This window comes from Prinia subflava, chromosome 1, assembly GCF_021018805.1.
Source record: "Prinia subflava isolate CZ2003 ecotype Zambia chromosome 1, Cam_Psub_1.2, whole genome shotgun sequence".
Classification (NCBI taxonomy): domain Eukaryota; kingdom Metazoa; phylum Chordata; class Aves; order Passeriformes; family Cisticolidae; genus Prinia; species Prinia subflava.
In genome coordinates this window covers 48,231,984-48,247,723 of record NC_086247.1, presented here as the reverse complement: position 1 = coordinate 48,247,723, position 15,740 = coordinate 48,231,984, and the positions used below count along the sequence as shown (strand labels likewise).

General features: G+C 36.6%; 1 protein-coding gene across 2 annotated transcripts in view; it reads right to left on the bottom strand.

Moving 5' to 3' along the window:
* ROCK1 (Rho associated coiled-coil containing protein kinase 1) overlaps nt 1-15,740 on the bottom strand; it is an 84,223-nt gene that overhangs the window by 5,427 nt on the left and 63,056 nt on the right. For both annotated transcript variants that reach the window (XM_063395739.1, XM_063395730.1), the window contains exons 24-32: nt 15,613-15,706; nt 15,171-15,259; nt 14,666-14,854; nt 14,375-14,540; nt 7,965-8,035; nt 4,209-4,297; nt 3,007-3,085; nt 2,629-2,890; nt 1,665-1,872 (exon numbers count right to left, since the gene is read on the bottom strand). In XM_063395739.1, the coding sequence (XP_063251809.1) occupies nt 1,665-1,872; nt 2,629-2,890; nt 3,007-3,085; nt 4,209-4,297; nt 7,965-8,035; nt 14,375-14,540; nt 14,666-14,854; nt 15,171-15,259; nt 15,613-15,706 (1,247 nt within the window). The remainder of the gene's footprint in view (nt 1-1,664; nt 1,873-2,628; nt 2,891-3,006; nt 3,086-4,208; nt 4,298-7,964; nt 8,036-14,374; nt 14,541-14,665; nt 14,855-15,170; nt 15,260-15,612; nt 15,707-15,740) is intronic.

Below are 15,740 nucleotides of genomic sequence, written 5' to 3'. Positions count from 1 at the left end.
TAGACAAGACAAATAATCTGACAAGATTTTGGCGAGCAAGTACACACCATGTAAGTACATAACAAACACAGCTGAAGTCTCCCTGAAAATAACAATTACCAATTTGTCTTTATTTGGTACAATGCTGAAGATGCTACTATTTAGTAAGAAATCCCTGATTTTATAGTCTTTTTAACTCAGGTTTAACTCTGTGTGCTTTTCCACTGCACTCACCCTTGTTTTTTTGAAGACTGCTGTAAAGAGAAACTGCCCTCTTCCCAGGAAATCTCCCCACAAATCAGAAGTGTTTCTGTATTTCAGAAGTTTAGCTCGATTAAGTGCTGGTGTTGAAAAATGTAAAATTACACCACAATTCTGCTGCATTCCTACCATTTGAACTGTAACTGGCAAATTGAGACTTTGTTCAATGATTGTGACAATGGCTTCTCTTCCAAAGACTCTGTCTCAGTTACAAGTCCTCCACTGCTGGTCACAGTTTTCTCTTTATGTCCTTCTCATGCTGTTGCATGATCTCTACCCAAACTGCCCACAACACCACTGATTTTTACATTGACAGCTTGGTATTTGAGGCCAAAAGTAATTTTCCTGTATGGGATTATCTTGAAAGCCTTCACTAAATATATTACTATCTCAAAACTATGATCCCTGGGAGTGTTCAAGGCCAGGCTGGATAGGGCCCTGAGCAACCTGACCCACCCCTGGCAGAGTGGGTTGGAACTAGATGACCTTTAAGAGGTCCCTTCCAACTCAAACCATTCTATGATCACTTATGTTTTAGGATGGAAGTCTTGGGGACAAGAAAACCAACAGCCTTTTTGTCCTTCATATTTTTTCCTCTTCTGTTCCCTTCAAGGAGGATGCTTCATGATATACCTTCATGTCTTCTTATATGCAAAAGTCTGCTTTTATTGCATTTCATGCCAGGAATGTTTGGTAGCCTTGCTAATCTGGGAAGACTCTTTCCTTACTGAGACATTAGTTTCCACTCCATACTGTCAATTCAATTGGTTATTTGGTGAGAAAACAACACACATACTATATCAGGAAGCTAATAAAGGTTAAAATCAGATTACAGTAACCTAAGCACTAAAAAAGTGTATTTCACATCATGCCTTGGTTCATGCATAGGGTCACAAATAGTTTACAAAAACAACTGCTAGGATAGAAGACAACCAGGAACGAGTAAGCAGGGAGGAAGAACAGAATTAAAACTTAACTGGCATCACAACAAAAGAATTGGCCTAACAACACAGAATCTGTAAGTTTCTCATTCCAGCCCCATTCACAGAAGAATTCAGGGCGTAAGCAGGCTCTGAGTCAATCCATGGATAGGATGACCATGGACCACTCTTGCTGCTAAATGCCATTACTGACATATTCACTGACCTTGCCTTTAAACAGGAAAAAAAGGCAACCAGCTCCCTCCCAATCACTGGGAGGCCAGGTACCGCCTCCATGGTACCTTTCCAAATGTGAAGAACTGATAAATTTACCATAGTAACAGAAGAATTCTGCTCCTTCCTTTGGGATTTGAGCAAAAATTTAGATTAACAGTTCAACAGCCATAACTATGGAATTATTTCGCAATTTCACATGAAATAGGACTTATAAATAGAGGGGGTTTTAGCCAAGAAGATCTGTAGTTTTTGTAGCTTATTTCTCACCTAGCTTTTCCAGAAGTATTTTTAACAGCTTTTCGGAATGACTGGTTTGCTGAGGATCTTGTAGACAAAGTTCTAGGAGAAGCACGAACAAAAGTAGATGGTGGTGTCTTAGGGATCTTCTTTACTAAATGTGTCACCCATTTCTTCTGTTCATCTTGACAGGACGCCAACAAGAGCATATCTCTTGCTGAAGTTACATCATAACTCACTACAAGGAAAAAGGAGGAAGATGATTCAGTGAAAACCAGGGCTCCTTATCAAAGTAAGAGTTATGACAACCAACTGTGCCACTGAAAGGAACAATGGCACCTATATACATTCTTGTATGGAATTTCTTTATATATTTTTGGAAGACAACAAACAGCAGGAAAGATTATGAATATAATGTTTTTCATGGTTTGTCATTCTGCATTAAGATTCTTGAGTCTACCACGAATATTTGAGAAATGAGAAAGTTACACTAATTAAAATTTTAATAAGCCACCAAGTTGTGTGGGCGCCTTATGGCCAAGTTCCAGAGTGCATACCCTGAATGCTCCACTTCACAGCAGCAGAGAAGAAACTTCTACACCTGAAGAACAACTCCGCAAGGTCTCAGCACAGCTTGCTGAGGCAGCCACTGCAACTGTCCCTAGCATGGGTGAGGTGTAAGTGCAGAGGGAATGGTGTGGGCACCAAGGAGCTGCCCAGTACTTGGGCACAAACCTCTAGGGAGCCTCGTGCTCTCAGGGCCCTCAGCAGAGCTCCATCACTTACACCACCACAGGCCTCCCTACAGAGGTTTGCCACAGCTGCCTGTTCACAAGCAGTGTACCAGCCTATTGCTTTAACAGCAACTTTCACATCTAAAATCATGGAACTTTAATTTTAGGTTTGACTTTAAAATGCTTTTATTCACCTCCAGTAGTTTAGCAGTTTGGCTTACCACAAAGAGAACACAGAACAGATAAAAACATGAGTATACCTTTGCATGGTGCAATTAATTCCTCCTTTTTATCCAAGTGGTCTCTGTGGCACTTCACATGGCATCTTCGACATTCTAGGGCAGCAGGGGGTTTAAAGACATGCCAGAGAGGTTTGGCACAGGCCTCACAGTTGGCTGGGAAGTGGTATAACGTGGGAATAAATTCATGGCCTTTGTGATTTAGAAAATTCGTCTTCTCTGACGGCTGTACTGGTTCTACCTCCAAATCCTTCCTGCATTCCCCCTCATTAGCATAGAGAATCTGAAAAAGAACACTGCTGTGTTATTGTTGAAGCACTGAGTACTTTTATACCCTCTTCACAGAAGCCACCACTTTTTCAAGAGAGTTAAATAGAAGGAGTATATAACCCTTTTTACCTGGAATATTTTAGGAATTTCTTCAGTTTCAGCTCTATATACATCTCCTTGAGTTACAGGCCGGACATGAAACAGCTTACTAGATTATAAGAAACACGAAACAGAAAATGCTAAAAGGTTATGTATGGTTTAGAACAATTATCAAACTGCTTTGAAGTTCTTAGAAATTATGCAAGCACGACCTACTTCAATACTGCAATATGACTTTACACACTAATTCATAAACCATATAGATTTGGTCTACTCACATAAGACCAAAATATTTCACAGCATGGAAAGAGGGTTCTCTTACAATGGATTCAAGAGCCATCATGGTAAATTTACTTAAGATAAAAGTTTCCAAATACTTCCTCAAAACACTAGAAAGTCTAACATTATTGCTAGAAAAGCTTAGTGAAAACCTGGATGGAAGTAACCATATTAAGTAGAATACTATCCAGTAGTTTTTTACTAAATCATGTCATGGCTTGATGAACAATCTATGCCAAAACATCACAAAAGGAAATCTGGGGCACATGCTGTTGAAAATACTATTTAAACTGAACAAACATCTTCTTATATTGGGTCAAGACTCCAAGTCCATCTCTCCTAACATCCTGTTTTCAACAGTAGCTGTAGCAGATGTTTATGAAAAGAGAATACAAAACAGTTCAAAGAGAAAATAACTCTTTTCCTGGTTATGGCAATTGGCAGCTTAAGCACTTCCTGAGTTTGATATTCCTTCCAGACCACTGTATTTGTTAGCCCCTGATACATCTATTCAGGAATTCTAAAACCTTTTTTCAATTACTATTCTGTAAGATCCCATAATGTCAATCAGCTGTTCAAACATCACAGTCATGTACCAGAGAGGGGCTTCAGTATTATTTGACAACCATTTTCCTGATGTATACCCAATGTAAAGGAATCACAATTAATATATTTTATCACTTTAAACAGAAAACAGCTGGAAAAGTTCGAAATGCTCTGGACTAGAACAGCAATCATTCACTTTTAGCAATCATAGGACACAGAAAAAGTACTGTCAAAGTTCTGTTAATGGTATACTGAAATACAGATAGACAGACATTTGCCAACTAGTATGGGAAATTAAAAATTATTTATGGAATTTTTATTTCAAGCTCCTGGATTTGCTATCTGCTATTTCACACACAATACTCTTTTGTCAATTTGTATCCAAAATTAGCAATATTTTTACTTACTCTATATCTAGTACCATAGATGGATTAGACTGGTCCTTGTCTTTTTCATCATTGTAGAACAGTATCTTTTTACTGCTCACCACAACATACTGTCGAAAGAAAGGGTAAAACAGTTGAAATAGCATTTTACAAGGTTTCAAATCAACATCAGGAGACATTTAAATCGTCCTGAAGGCAGCTACACTATGGACAGCTCTGGAATGCTACAGTTGCAGTGACTGCATTGTCACTGGATCACTCTAAAATGCTTGAGATGACTCTGCAAGTCCATCTACACAAATTCACAAATTTCAGTTGTTGCTGGCAGGTTACTATGAAATTTACTGTATCACCGGGAGTAACACAATGCAAAAAATATCGCTTATGGATAAAGTTGTAAAAAAACTTCTCTAGTTCTACAGGCCTGCAGCACTCACTGGTACTTCACACCAAACTGCTGGTAGTCTAAAAACAGAGACCCAAGTGTATTTCCTACAGTTCCAATTTAATTGACTGGTAAAATAAAGAGCCAGAATGAATCAGCAGAAACAGAGGTCTGGAACATAAAAATACACTGAGATAGTTAAGATCAAGCACCTCTAACCTAAGCACTTCCCAGTAAGTTCAAGACTGGAATTCACTGCCTGCTGCTCTTCACTGGGAGTTGCTATTCCAACATCTTTGCTGAAACTGTTCACAAGCATAAGCTCAGTGACAGCTGTGGTTGTTCCCTCCCCTGCAGTTTCAAATCTTTTAGAAGGAACTCAAAGATATGAGGCACTGAAGAGATTAAAAGGAGGTAAACTGACAGCTCTGTCTATACTGATCTCTTCACATATAATATAACCCAGAAGGAGGGGAAAGGACAGAAAAACATGAGAGTGAATGCACTAAGAGCTCATCTTGAATTCCAGGTACTGGCAGGTAACTGGATGGGTTTCTGCACAATGCAGATACTGAGAATTTCAATAAATATCTACTTCTTCTACAAGGGGAGGTTTCAACCTCATTTTACATAGGACTTGAAGCTGACCTCAAAACCTGAGTATGAAAGTCACCTTAAGTTTATACAACAGCATTTTTAAAACGTGCTGTGCAAGGTGTGGGCTACACTAATTGTAAAACTCAATTACTGAAATGCATCTAAAAAAGCCGTGAAAGGGCATTTTGTCACAATTCATTACTAGAAAGCCTGATCAGCTTGACTAAGTACTAAGCTGTGTGTAAACCTCCTGTGATTTTTCTCATTGAAGAAAAAAACTGTACTTCGATTCCTTTATTCACTCCAAGAGAAACCTAATGCCTTTTTTATCTTTGAAGTGTGCATATTTGCCTTTCAGAGATAAGAGCAAGCCCTTAAATGACAACTAGCACGAAAGCAAATTCTGACTGTACAGGAATTCAATTATCACACTATATATAAGCCTTGGTGAAAAAACAACTTAACTTTAGAAAAAGAAGTTATGTACAACAGCATCAATATCCTGTTGTGAACATATAAAACAATCTTCTGACAGTAGTTCTCTTCTACAGTGGTTTTTGAGGGATATTTTATCATCTTCACTTGGAATGAAATGAAGCTCCAGACAAAAACAAGGGCAACCCATTTCACTGTTAGCTTTAGGTATAACTGAAGTGTTTATTCTCAAGTAAGTTTTCCACACTCACTCCTTTCTAACTTAACCTAAATAAAGCAGAGGGCATGGGGCTAAAACATCAGTACTATTGACATTTGAGTCAGAAATGCAGCTCAAGTTATAACAACTCAGGCATCAATCCAGTTACACTCCTAATGTAATTTTGCTTTCCCTTTAAATTAATCTGGGCATGCCCATATTTGTGGTTGCATATACCTCCCACCTTCACAAAAGTGAAACTGCAGGAGAACTTGGAGGACAAGCATCTGAGGAGGCTGACTACCCGCCAGCTTGTTTCAGCTACAGTACACTTCAGCCAAGAGAATGCACATGTGAGTGAACACAGTCCCTCACTGCTGTGTCTCACTGATATGAACCTCAGCTAGTTAATGAACCTTATCAGTACAATTTATTTCACGACTGAGCCATCCATCTGCAGTTCAAATTCCTCCAAAGTGTGAGTGCATTCAAACTAGGAAAGTGTGAAAGGATTAACTGCCTAAAATATCTTGAGGCAAGTAAATCTGCCTGTAACTGGCCATGCCTGAAGAAATTCTGATAGTCTTTTACTGGAGAAGCTGCTTTTATCAGGAGTTTAAAATTTCAGTTGTCAGAGAATGCAAAAGTAATCTCAATTTTTACAAAACAACCATAAAAGGGTGCTAGAAGCACTAACAGAAAAATGACACAGTATTTTATATAACCCAGAACAGAACAAAGCTACCTGATTCATGCCAGGCACAGTCAATTCTATAACAAGATGATTCAAGCAGCCTTAGCTATCAAACAGATCTACAGGAAGCATTCACCATTTGGTTTTGCTTCTGGTGGTGAACATCTTTTCCGTGGGTGAAGCACCTTCTCTTTCTGCATACTTTTGCTATTAATATTGCTGGTTTTATTGTGCTTGTCTTAGTCTTGCTTTGTGCTTTCAGTAAATTGTTAACTCAATCCATAAATTCTGCTTTTGTTTCTCCCCTACCTGAAGGGGCGGGGGAAGGTAACTGGCCATTTGTTGAAATAGGGCTTAGAAATAGAACTTATCACTCACTCCCAGCAAGCCAGAATAGGTGGTGGTTTTAACTTACAGACAAATCACCAAGGTCTGATATTGATGTAAAAATAGGAATGTGTATGAGTGTATGAAGAAGGCCATGGAAGCCCAATGAAAATAGCAGTACTTCAAAAGAGGAGTACAGCAGCCAAAGGCCCAATACAAACACTCAAACGCTTCTTTGACAGGAACGAATCCCTTTTCCTTTAAATGTTATAGGAATCACTTCCAGTTGTTGTAGAATGTGAATGTAAATAGGAGCATTTGATAAATACCATTCAACAGGAATCAGAAAGTTACTTCGAAAGGGTCATGAATAACTCAGTAATTTCCAGTAGCAGTCTTTGAATATAAGGAACATGAAGGAAAATAAACTGTTTTATACAATTAGCTTTTAAAATTTTAAAAAATCTAGAGACCATGTTCATTTTTGTATTTAGTTGTACTAAAAGGTGTTCAAAGAGGGGAACTGAAAAGCCAGAAAAGGTAATCAGAAACTGATTCTAAGTATCTCAATTTGAACATCAGATGTGTCAAAGAACCAGATCATAACCTTTGCAGAGGCAAAACAAGACTGCTTTGTTTGGAGTGGGAATTCCAGCACAGAGATCCTGTTTCTGAGAGTAAATCAGTTCTTTTCAAGAGAAACCGATCATTTGAAAGGTAAGGGAGACAGAAACATGCTTGGAAATCATGTGTGGCAAGTTACTGTGTGAGGCACTCTTCCATGACCTTCAGAACATTTAAGTGTGCTATTCTCTACTCTGTGCTGCCAAGTTGCACAAAGAGGTTCTTTTTCAGCAACAGAATTATAAAGACACTTACTCAAAGAAGAAATCTGATTTTTAATGGTTCCAAGATGCTCACTGTAAAAGCATTTTTCTCCCCTGTTGTAAATTTGCACAATATCATTACTAACGATTTCATACTGAACTTGAATTTTCTTGGGCTTTTTTCTTCAATAATGTACTAAATTACTCTTAATTATTTTGTTTGTTTCTTAAATATGGGTTGTAAAACCAATTCACCACATGCCTAGAAACCTTTCCAAAGAAATTGAGGAAGAAAGCAAAAAGGCATTTGTACCTGTTTCTTCCAGCCATGCCGCCTTATATTTCCTTTGTTTGGTACTGAAAGCCAACCTTCAAGTCTTGATTCTGGTTTAAAAAAATGCATGTTTAATAATTTTGTGTAATTATAATAATAAAGCAGAATAGCACAAAAGCAAACTACTACTAGAAAGGACGATGTACTACATGCAGTAATGGGCAATCACCTAATCAGCAAAGCAGAATAAAAAGCACAGCTAAATCAAATGAAGATATAAGCATTTAATTCATGCTCATCACAAGCCAACATCTGATTACACAGTTACTGCACAGTAAAAGTAAAGCTGTTTTCCTTGATGCCAACATCTAACACTGTACGTAAATAGTTTGCAAAGAGCCAGGCAGGAAAGACTTTGCTTTGAAAATATATTACAGTTTAAACTACGAGATTTTCAATGTAAACATAATTTAGCATTCAGAGGGGCTGTATGAAAATACTCAGCAGGAAGATGCAGGAAGTAAAACAAATCAGATCCACATTTTCCACAGGAAACAAAAAAAGGAGAGAGAGCACAAGAGCAAGCAAAGCTACATGGGTGTCCCATTACTCACAGAAGATAAGCATAGGAGATAATTAAATAAGGAATGCAGGAAGAATCAACTAGATATAAAGAATAAGAGACAAGTGTTTTACTCAAATTTTCAGTGAAAAATTCTCCAAAGAGAAATGTAATATCGTATTTTCCCACCATTAAACTACTGAAGTAATTTAGCATGATTAAAAAAAAGGCCCACAAGAAAATTAGCATTCTGCCTAATGTGGACTGTTGATTTAAAGAGCCCTTCCAGGTAACTGAGAATGGTTTCTAAAATGAAAAATTATGAAGCCAGGTAATAGTAGCACTGAAAACTTCAAAAGCATTAAGTTAAATTTTTCTGAAACATTCTCTACAACTATTTATGTCCTGAAGAGCTACTGGTCGTTTTGTCCTTCAGGAATATGTATCCCAGTAAGCTCCGAAATGCATTTGAATGTATAAAAGTTTTTATACATATCCTTTGCCATGTAGAACTACAATAGGACTGACAGTCTAGCCAGGCATTATAATCAGGCATTCCCACATCAGCCTTACAGCAGACAATATTTAGAAATGGATTACCCTCAGGAATATGGGATCATTTCCTATCATTACTCCACAAAAAATAGCTTCAAAATACTGGAGGACCACTGAACTACTGATATTAACTGGAAGAAAAGGTGTTAGCAGAACTCATTCCAGTAAGAAAACTTCCCAGAAATTGAAGGAAATTTGTACCTCCCTGCCTTCTCCCATCTGCATAAGAACTATGGGGACTGGAGGGTAGGGGCTCCCACATCCCCCAACCCTACCCCCTCTGCTATCCCAGACTCTCCCCAATTACTGATACTCAGTAGCTTTGGAAAAGAAAACCTGTTTCTTTCATATCTACATAATGCTTACCTTGTTTTGAACACTTTGATTAGTTTTTACATTAAGAGAAGATTCTTCCACTTTTAGAAATTATAGAAACATCCTAAAACTCAGGTTTCCATTCCAAAACAAAGTGATGAATTGCTAATAAAGAACAAAGTATGGGTGACTGCCATTCAAAAGGAATATAGGAAGGATGACTTGTTGAAAAAAAAGAAAAAAGCATCTGTTGAAATTGTGGCATAGGAAAATCTGGAAAGATCCAAGGATGATGAATTTTAAAAGATGCTTATAGGGACAGTAGAAGTTTTTCTAGGTTCCTTTCTATTTCAGCATGTTCTGAAAACAATTTCAAAACAAGTAGGAAGTAAATGAGGTAATTCAAATGAATCCAATGACATTCTTTTTCTGTGTACTACAAATCTATTTTAGGAAGTAAATTCTATTTGAGAGAGAGATGATTCCTGAGCTGTGAATAACATCTTGCAGTTGAAAGTAACAGTTTCCAAACATACTCCTTTTCAACAAAGCTAAAATTCATCTGGAACCAAATGTACTCGTGAAAGGGGAGATGAGCTCTTTCATTCCAACCTTGCCACAAATGTTGCTCTCAAGTAGTATTTATATTTTCATTTCTCTTGACGGACTTAGCACAACTGCAAATGCTCATCTGGCCATTTCACAAATATTTGATCCAAATATTTATGAGTGTTCTGATTAAGTAATTAAGAAAATATGGGCTATCTAGACTATGAAAAAGAATCTTCCATTCCTTTCTTTAAAAATAGGCTCAAAACTATTGCCTAACAACTTCCCTGTATTTTGGAAAGAATACCAGAATTGACAACTCATAATTGCAATCCAGAAAGTGCAAGATATGCTTCAAAAATATCTGATGCTTAGCTGGATCTGAATAGCATATGAAGAATTACATAAAGGCTACAGATGTTATAGTTATCTCTGAATATATTTTAAATGTGGATTTGCATTCTAAACATCTTCATGGCTAGTATCCAGACTACCAAGATTCATAGGGATTCAGTATGATGAGAGTTCCAACAGTAAGACTTCAATAAAATTGCACAGGACAACCATGACTGTACTGCTTTACAAGACCTTTTGTTCTGGAGCTAAGTAATGTGGGTGCTTTCATGAACAGCAGAGCATGTCTTTCCAATGTTCAAGAATTCCTACTCCTAACAGTCTTCCACAGCAACCAAAAACCTGGAGATACCATCTTACTAATTCTTTCCATTCTTCCAATTTGGATTTTTCTTTCTGCAGACTGTCTTACTACAATTTCACGTGGATTTCACCAAGGATTTCTGACTGGATCTTGCTTTGGGGTTTACTCAAGTTTATTCAGATTACTTGCAAGTACTTCAGGAAGTCCTGTCTGAGTGCAATAAAACTGCTGTCTTTGCGCAAAACGTGATTTACAACACATGCTGTAAAATATTATGTGCTGCAGTTAAACCTGTAGGATAGCTCAATTGCTTAAATGATCTTGCCAATCAGATGAAAAGAAGCAATTCACATCAGGTTAAGTGCCCTGTAACTGTTAGGAGAAAAAACCCTCACGCTCCTGATTATGTTCCATCCAGGCAAAGAGGAATTCTGTTTACAATCATGCAAGTATAAAGATTCCCCAAGTCCAGCCAGGAGGAAGAGGCATTCCAAAGGCATCATTTAAAAGCAAATTCCTCACTGTTTCAGAGAGGATTCTGTTAACATTGGGGACACCAACTGAGATATGAGCTGCTATCTGAATCAATAATCAGGAGTGAGTGTTACAAAACGTGCCTAGAATTGAATAAAAGGAAAAACCTTCATCCACATAATGATCTTTCCTGTGTAAGTAAGCAAAAGCCTGAGAATAGCCTGGATTGTCTAAAGGGACCAATCCCCACCTTGGGAGAGTGTAAGCTGTCCTAGGAGCTACCAGAATTTGAGGGAGTATTTAGGCCAGTGACAGACAGAAAACACCTCCAAGTGAAAAGCAGTTGTGAAGTATGCTACCATTTGATTTCTCTGTGTCTATTTCTAAATAAAGAATTTTTTTTCCTGAAAATTTTATAATTTTTTTTCTCAATTAAACCAGAGACTGCCCATTGCCAGAATTGTGACCATGGAATCTTTTATACATGCTTATATTATTTCGTATCTTTATTTTTTTCCCTGGTGATGTTTTTACTGTGATAGGAAAATTAATAAATCATATTATAATTACTTATTGTAAAATTCAACTATTTCTTTGCCTAAATTTTTTTTAAGGAGAGTCTTTGCCTTTAGAACTAGTGCACCAGCTAGAGAATCCTATTGACTACTCATCACATCCAGCTCTTAAACAAGATGCTGATAAAGGTGCTCTGAAGGAATGGCCATTGCTGGGCTATGGGAGCAATGGGAACTTGGCTCACAGTTGAAGACAATCAACATCATACAACAAAACTGTAGCAAAGGAGCTGCTGTAATATGTCACCTTCTGTTTTGTAGACTAATTACTTGGTTTGCAGGAAAATAACTATGTGCTGGATAATTTCCTCTTTCTGTGGCATGGGCTATTTCTGTTCTGAAGTCTAGCTTTTTTTTGTTTCATCTTTATAATGCTACTGCACTCCTTTTTTGTCCTCTGTTTGGCTCTTTGACAAGTGTGTGAAATTTGACTGCACTAATGCCACTTAATCTCTTTTAATTACCAAATTGCTTCTTATTCAGATTCTGATCAACCCAGAAAGAAACTCGCTTACTCAAAAAAAAAGAAAAAAAGGCAGCATGTAGGGACATGATCTAAATCTAGAGAAGTCCTAATAATATCTATTAAAGGTCCTACCTGTATCACACAGTAAAACCAGCAGGAGAACTGCAGTAAAAATAAGAGGCATGTATAGAAAAAGGGCAAAAAAGAGAAGAGAAATGAAAGGCTAGCAAAAAAAGAAATAGTTGAGGGCTAACAAATAAACACCTCACCCAAGAACACCAGAACTTCCAATAACTGATGTTCTAATTAACAATGGAAATTAACAGCTGACTTTAAAAGATCTTGTACAGACTGAAATTTCTGCCTCAAAATGGAAGTGACACGTTATGCAGCCAAAAGCCTGACTACACACATCTCCATAGGTAAAACTGCAGATCACCCTCCTTAATGAGGCAGACAAAGAAAGTGCTTTTTCCTATACTCAGTCCAAGATCTGTGACACAATGGCGTCATACTGACACTCCATTGCCCTTAAGAAAAAAATAGGGAAGGTATCTATGGCCAGACAGAAGCATTCATGTTTTCCACGTAATACAAAACAGCCATCAAATGAAAATGGCTGAGAAGAGAAGTGAGGAAGTTCAAAACTACTCTTTTGAGTAGAATAAATCAGGTCTGTTTTGTTGTGGAAAAAACCCCTAAAGATCTCAATTTAAAAGAGTTCAGAAAATTTCTACTAAAATTACAAACTACAATCCTCTTCAATTATGAGACACTTAAAAACAGTGAGGCTTGATACCGATTTGTAATTTGAGTAGAAGAAAAAAACGTTTTAATAAGCAAAACCCCTCTGATTTATTTTTTATCCCTGTTAAACAGAATATCCTGAAAATGAGTAAGAGAAAAATGCCTGAGAAGTGCTGATACTTCAGAAATACCATAAGGGATTCCTAGCAGGTGACAGCTATGAAAACAAATGTTCCTTAACCAAACTAATAATTCTAAGAAATTCCAGTGGGAGTGGGCCTTGAAGATGTTGTCAAAAGACAAAATCTTTAGAAGACAGCAATTTACAGATCAGACTTCAGAGTGCAAAACACTTCTTGAACCAAATGGAAGTTGTGAAGGAAAAGACTATACTATTATCTGAACAAAAATCTATTCTAAAATTAAATTCATTACAGTATTAACTAAAAATAAAGATCTAAAAATACACTAGGGGAAGATAGGAAACAAAAACAGACACAGAAAGGAGTAACTACATCAAAACATGTACTAAGACTGATAACCTACCTGAAATTTCAATCACTCTAAGACTCCTGGAAAAACTCTAGAATGTGGCAATTTGAGCAGCATGAAGTGCATTAACAGGAAAAGACACATCTAAAATTATTCTATTTACTTTGACTACTCATCCACTGAAGTCATAAAATACTCAAAATAGTGTTCTGGTTTTGTATGTCTAAAAATATTTTTCTACAATGAAATTCTGACTTACCAAAAATATATTAAAAATTTCACAATGAATTCTGAAAATTACTTAACCATATAAAAAAAGATATACCTACTATGATGTATGGAAATTGTCAAGCACACCTGATTACACTAAACACTTTTTTCCTGTATTGAGAGATTCAGAAGTGAAAGCACTAACTGATTACACTTTTCAAACACTGGGGAAGGGGAGAGGTAAATATCTAATCAGTCTAACACTGAGTCTCAAAGAACAGTGTCTGGTCCTGATACATGGAAATGGCTACACTGTATTACATGTTCTTATTTTAATCTGCTAAATCACAGTACCATGTAACCATAAATTTATTATGGAAATTCCTCCGATTATTTTTCATATCAGCAATTATTGCCAGTTGTCACAGAGGTGCTACATGACTAAGAGATAAGATCAAGACAATTTTGCGTTCAAGCTATAAAACACAATCATGATGTTGTAGAAGTGTTGGCCCTGCCTTCTATTCACCAAATACTGCATGATGTAATCACTGTACTTGAAGAACAAGAGATGTAAAGATATTCCTTCCTCAAAAGTGCATATAAACAGTGCTAATGCCAAGCCATGGAGTGGGAAGTGTGATGTGAGAAAAACTAAGACTTAAATATAAGCAACTTAAGTATGAAATTAAAAAGAAACGAAACAAAGGAAGAAAGGAAGTGGAGATGTGATACAGAATTAGACAGCCAGGAGACTTTAGGAAGCAGTAACTTCTTTGGAACAATACCTTTCAAAACTATGTGTATGCAACAGGACCAAGTAGTTCAAATCTGCTTTTCTCATACCTGAAAGATTTCCATCCGTTTCATCTGTCGGAAGACTGGCAACACTGGTAGAATCCATTCCTTGCTGGAGGTCCATGATTTTCCTTCGCAGTTGCTCTATGTCACTCTCTTTACTATCCAGCTGCATCTGGAGCTCATTCCTGTACGTAGATTCTTCTGCTAGTTGCTGTATTTATATATATACATGCATAGTTACTGTGTTACCAAAAACATGGCAGCCAAGTATTCTGAAAACAAAACTCATATATATCTATATTTATATTCCACATTGTGATAAAAAAATTAAATTACCGCTTGCATTTCATTAAGCTCCTTTTGGTATTTCACTACCATCTGATTGAATTTCTCTTTTTCTTGATTAAGTTCTAATTGGAGCTTTCGGTTTTCCTTCTCCTTCTTCCTCAAATCTTGCATATTAGCTTTCTTTCTGTCTATTTTAAAATCTTTCCGATTCATTATCTCAGCCAGTTTGTTGACAGCCTGTTAAGACAAAGGAGAACCAGTAAAAAAAATTATAAATGTGGCATGTTTCATAAAAAACTTCTCAGTTCCTCTAGTTCTGGGATCTGATTTTAAAAACCCTTCACAACACAAATGGCCCTAACTTGAATACTGAAAAGTATACAGCATCAAAACGTTTTCTTTCAAATGTAATTTCAACAATGCATATTGCACATCATGGTTAATATAAACTTAATTTCAAGGAAAGTAAGAGTTAGTTCAAAAAACAAAACACCTGAAATACTTCTGCTAATGCAAAGTAATTATCGCTATTAAATTGCATAAAAAGTTGTACCTGTTCCTTCAGAGTTTTTTCAGTGTGTATACTCTTCTCATAATGCATTCTAATATTATTGATTTCCTCCTCTTTTTTCATTTTGTAATCTGTTAAAATAATATTCAGTTTTGAGGTATTTTAGTACAAAGTAATTATTTTCAACTTAATTACTTATTTAAGTGCATCTTTTTTTCCATTCTGTTTTCCTGTTGCTTCCCTTTCTGAGAAAAGTATAATTTGCAAGAACGAAGACTACCAGTTTAACACTACTGCAATGACAGAAAATTACCAGAAGGATATATCAGAAAGGCACAAAGATGAAATACTAAAGGCAACATCAAGCCCAAAATAATATAGAAGATAAATAGCAATGTCTTCTTCCACTTCCCATTTCTCCACATATGCTTCAAATTCAATTGTGCTTCAGAACAGATCAATTAGAACTCCATACATGACATACCTTCCTCTTGTTTCTTGAATTTTTCGCTGATCTCTGTGTTTTCCTTCGTTATTAAATCAACATCTTTGGTTAAAGTGTTATTTGTTTCTTCCAGCTACATGAAAAGAAACACATTTTAGAATAAAGAA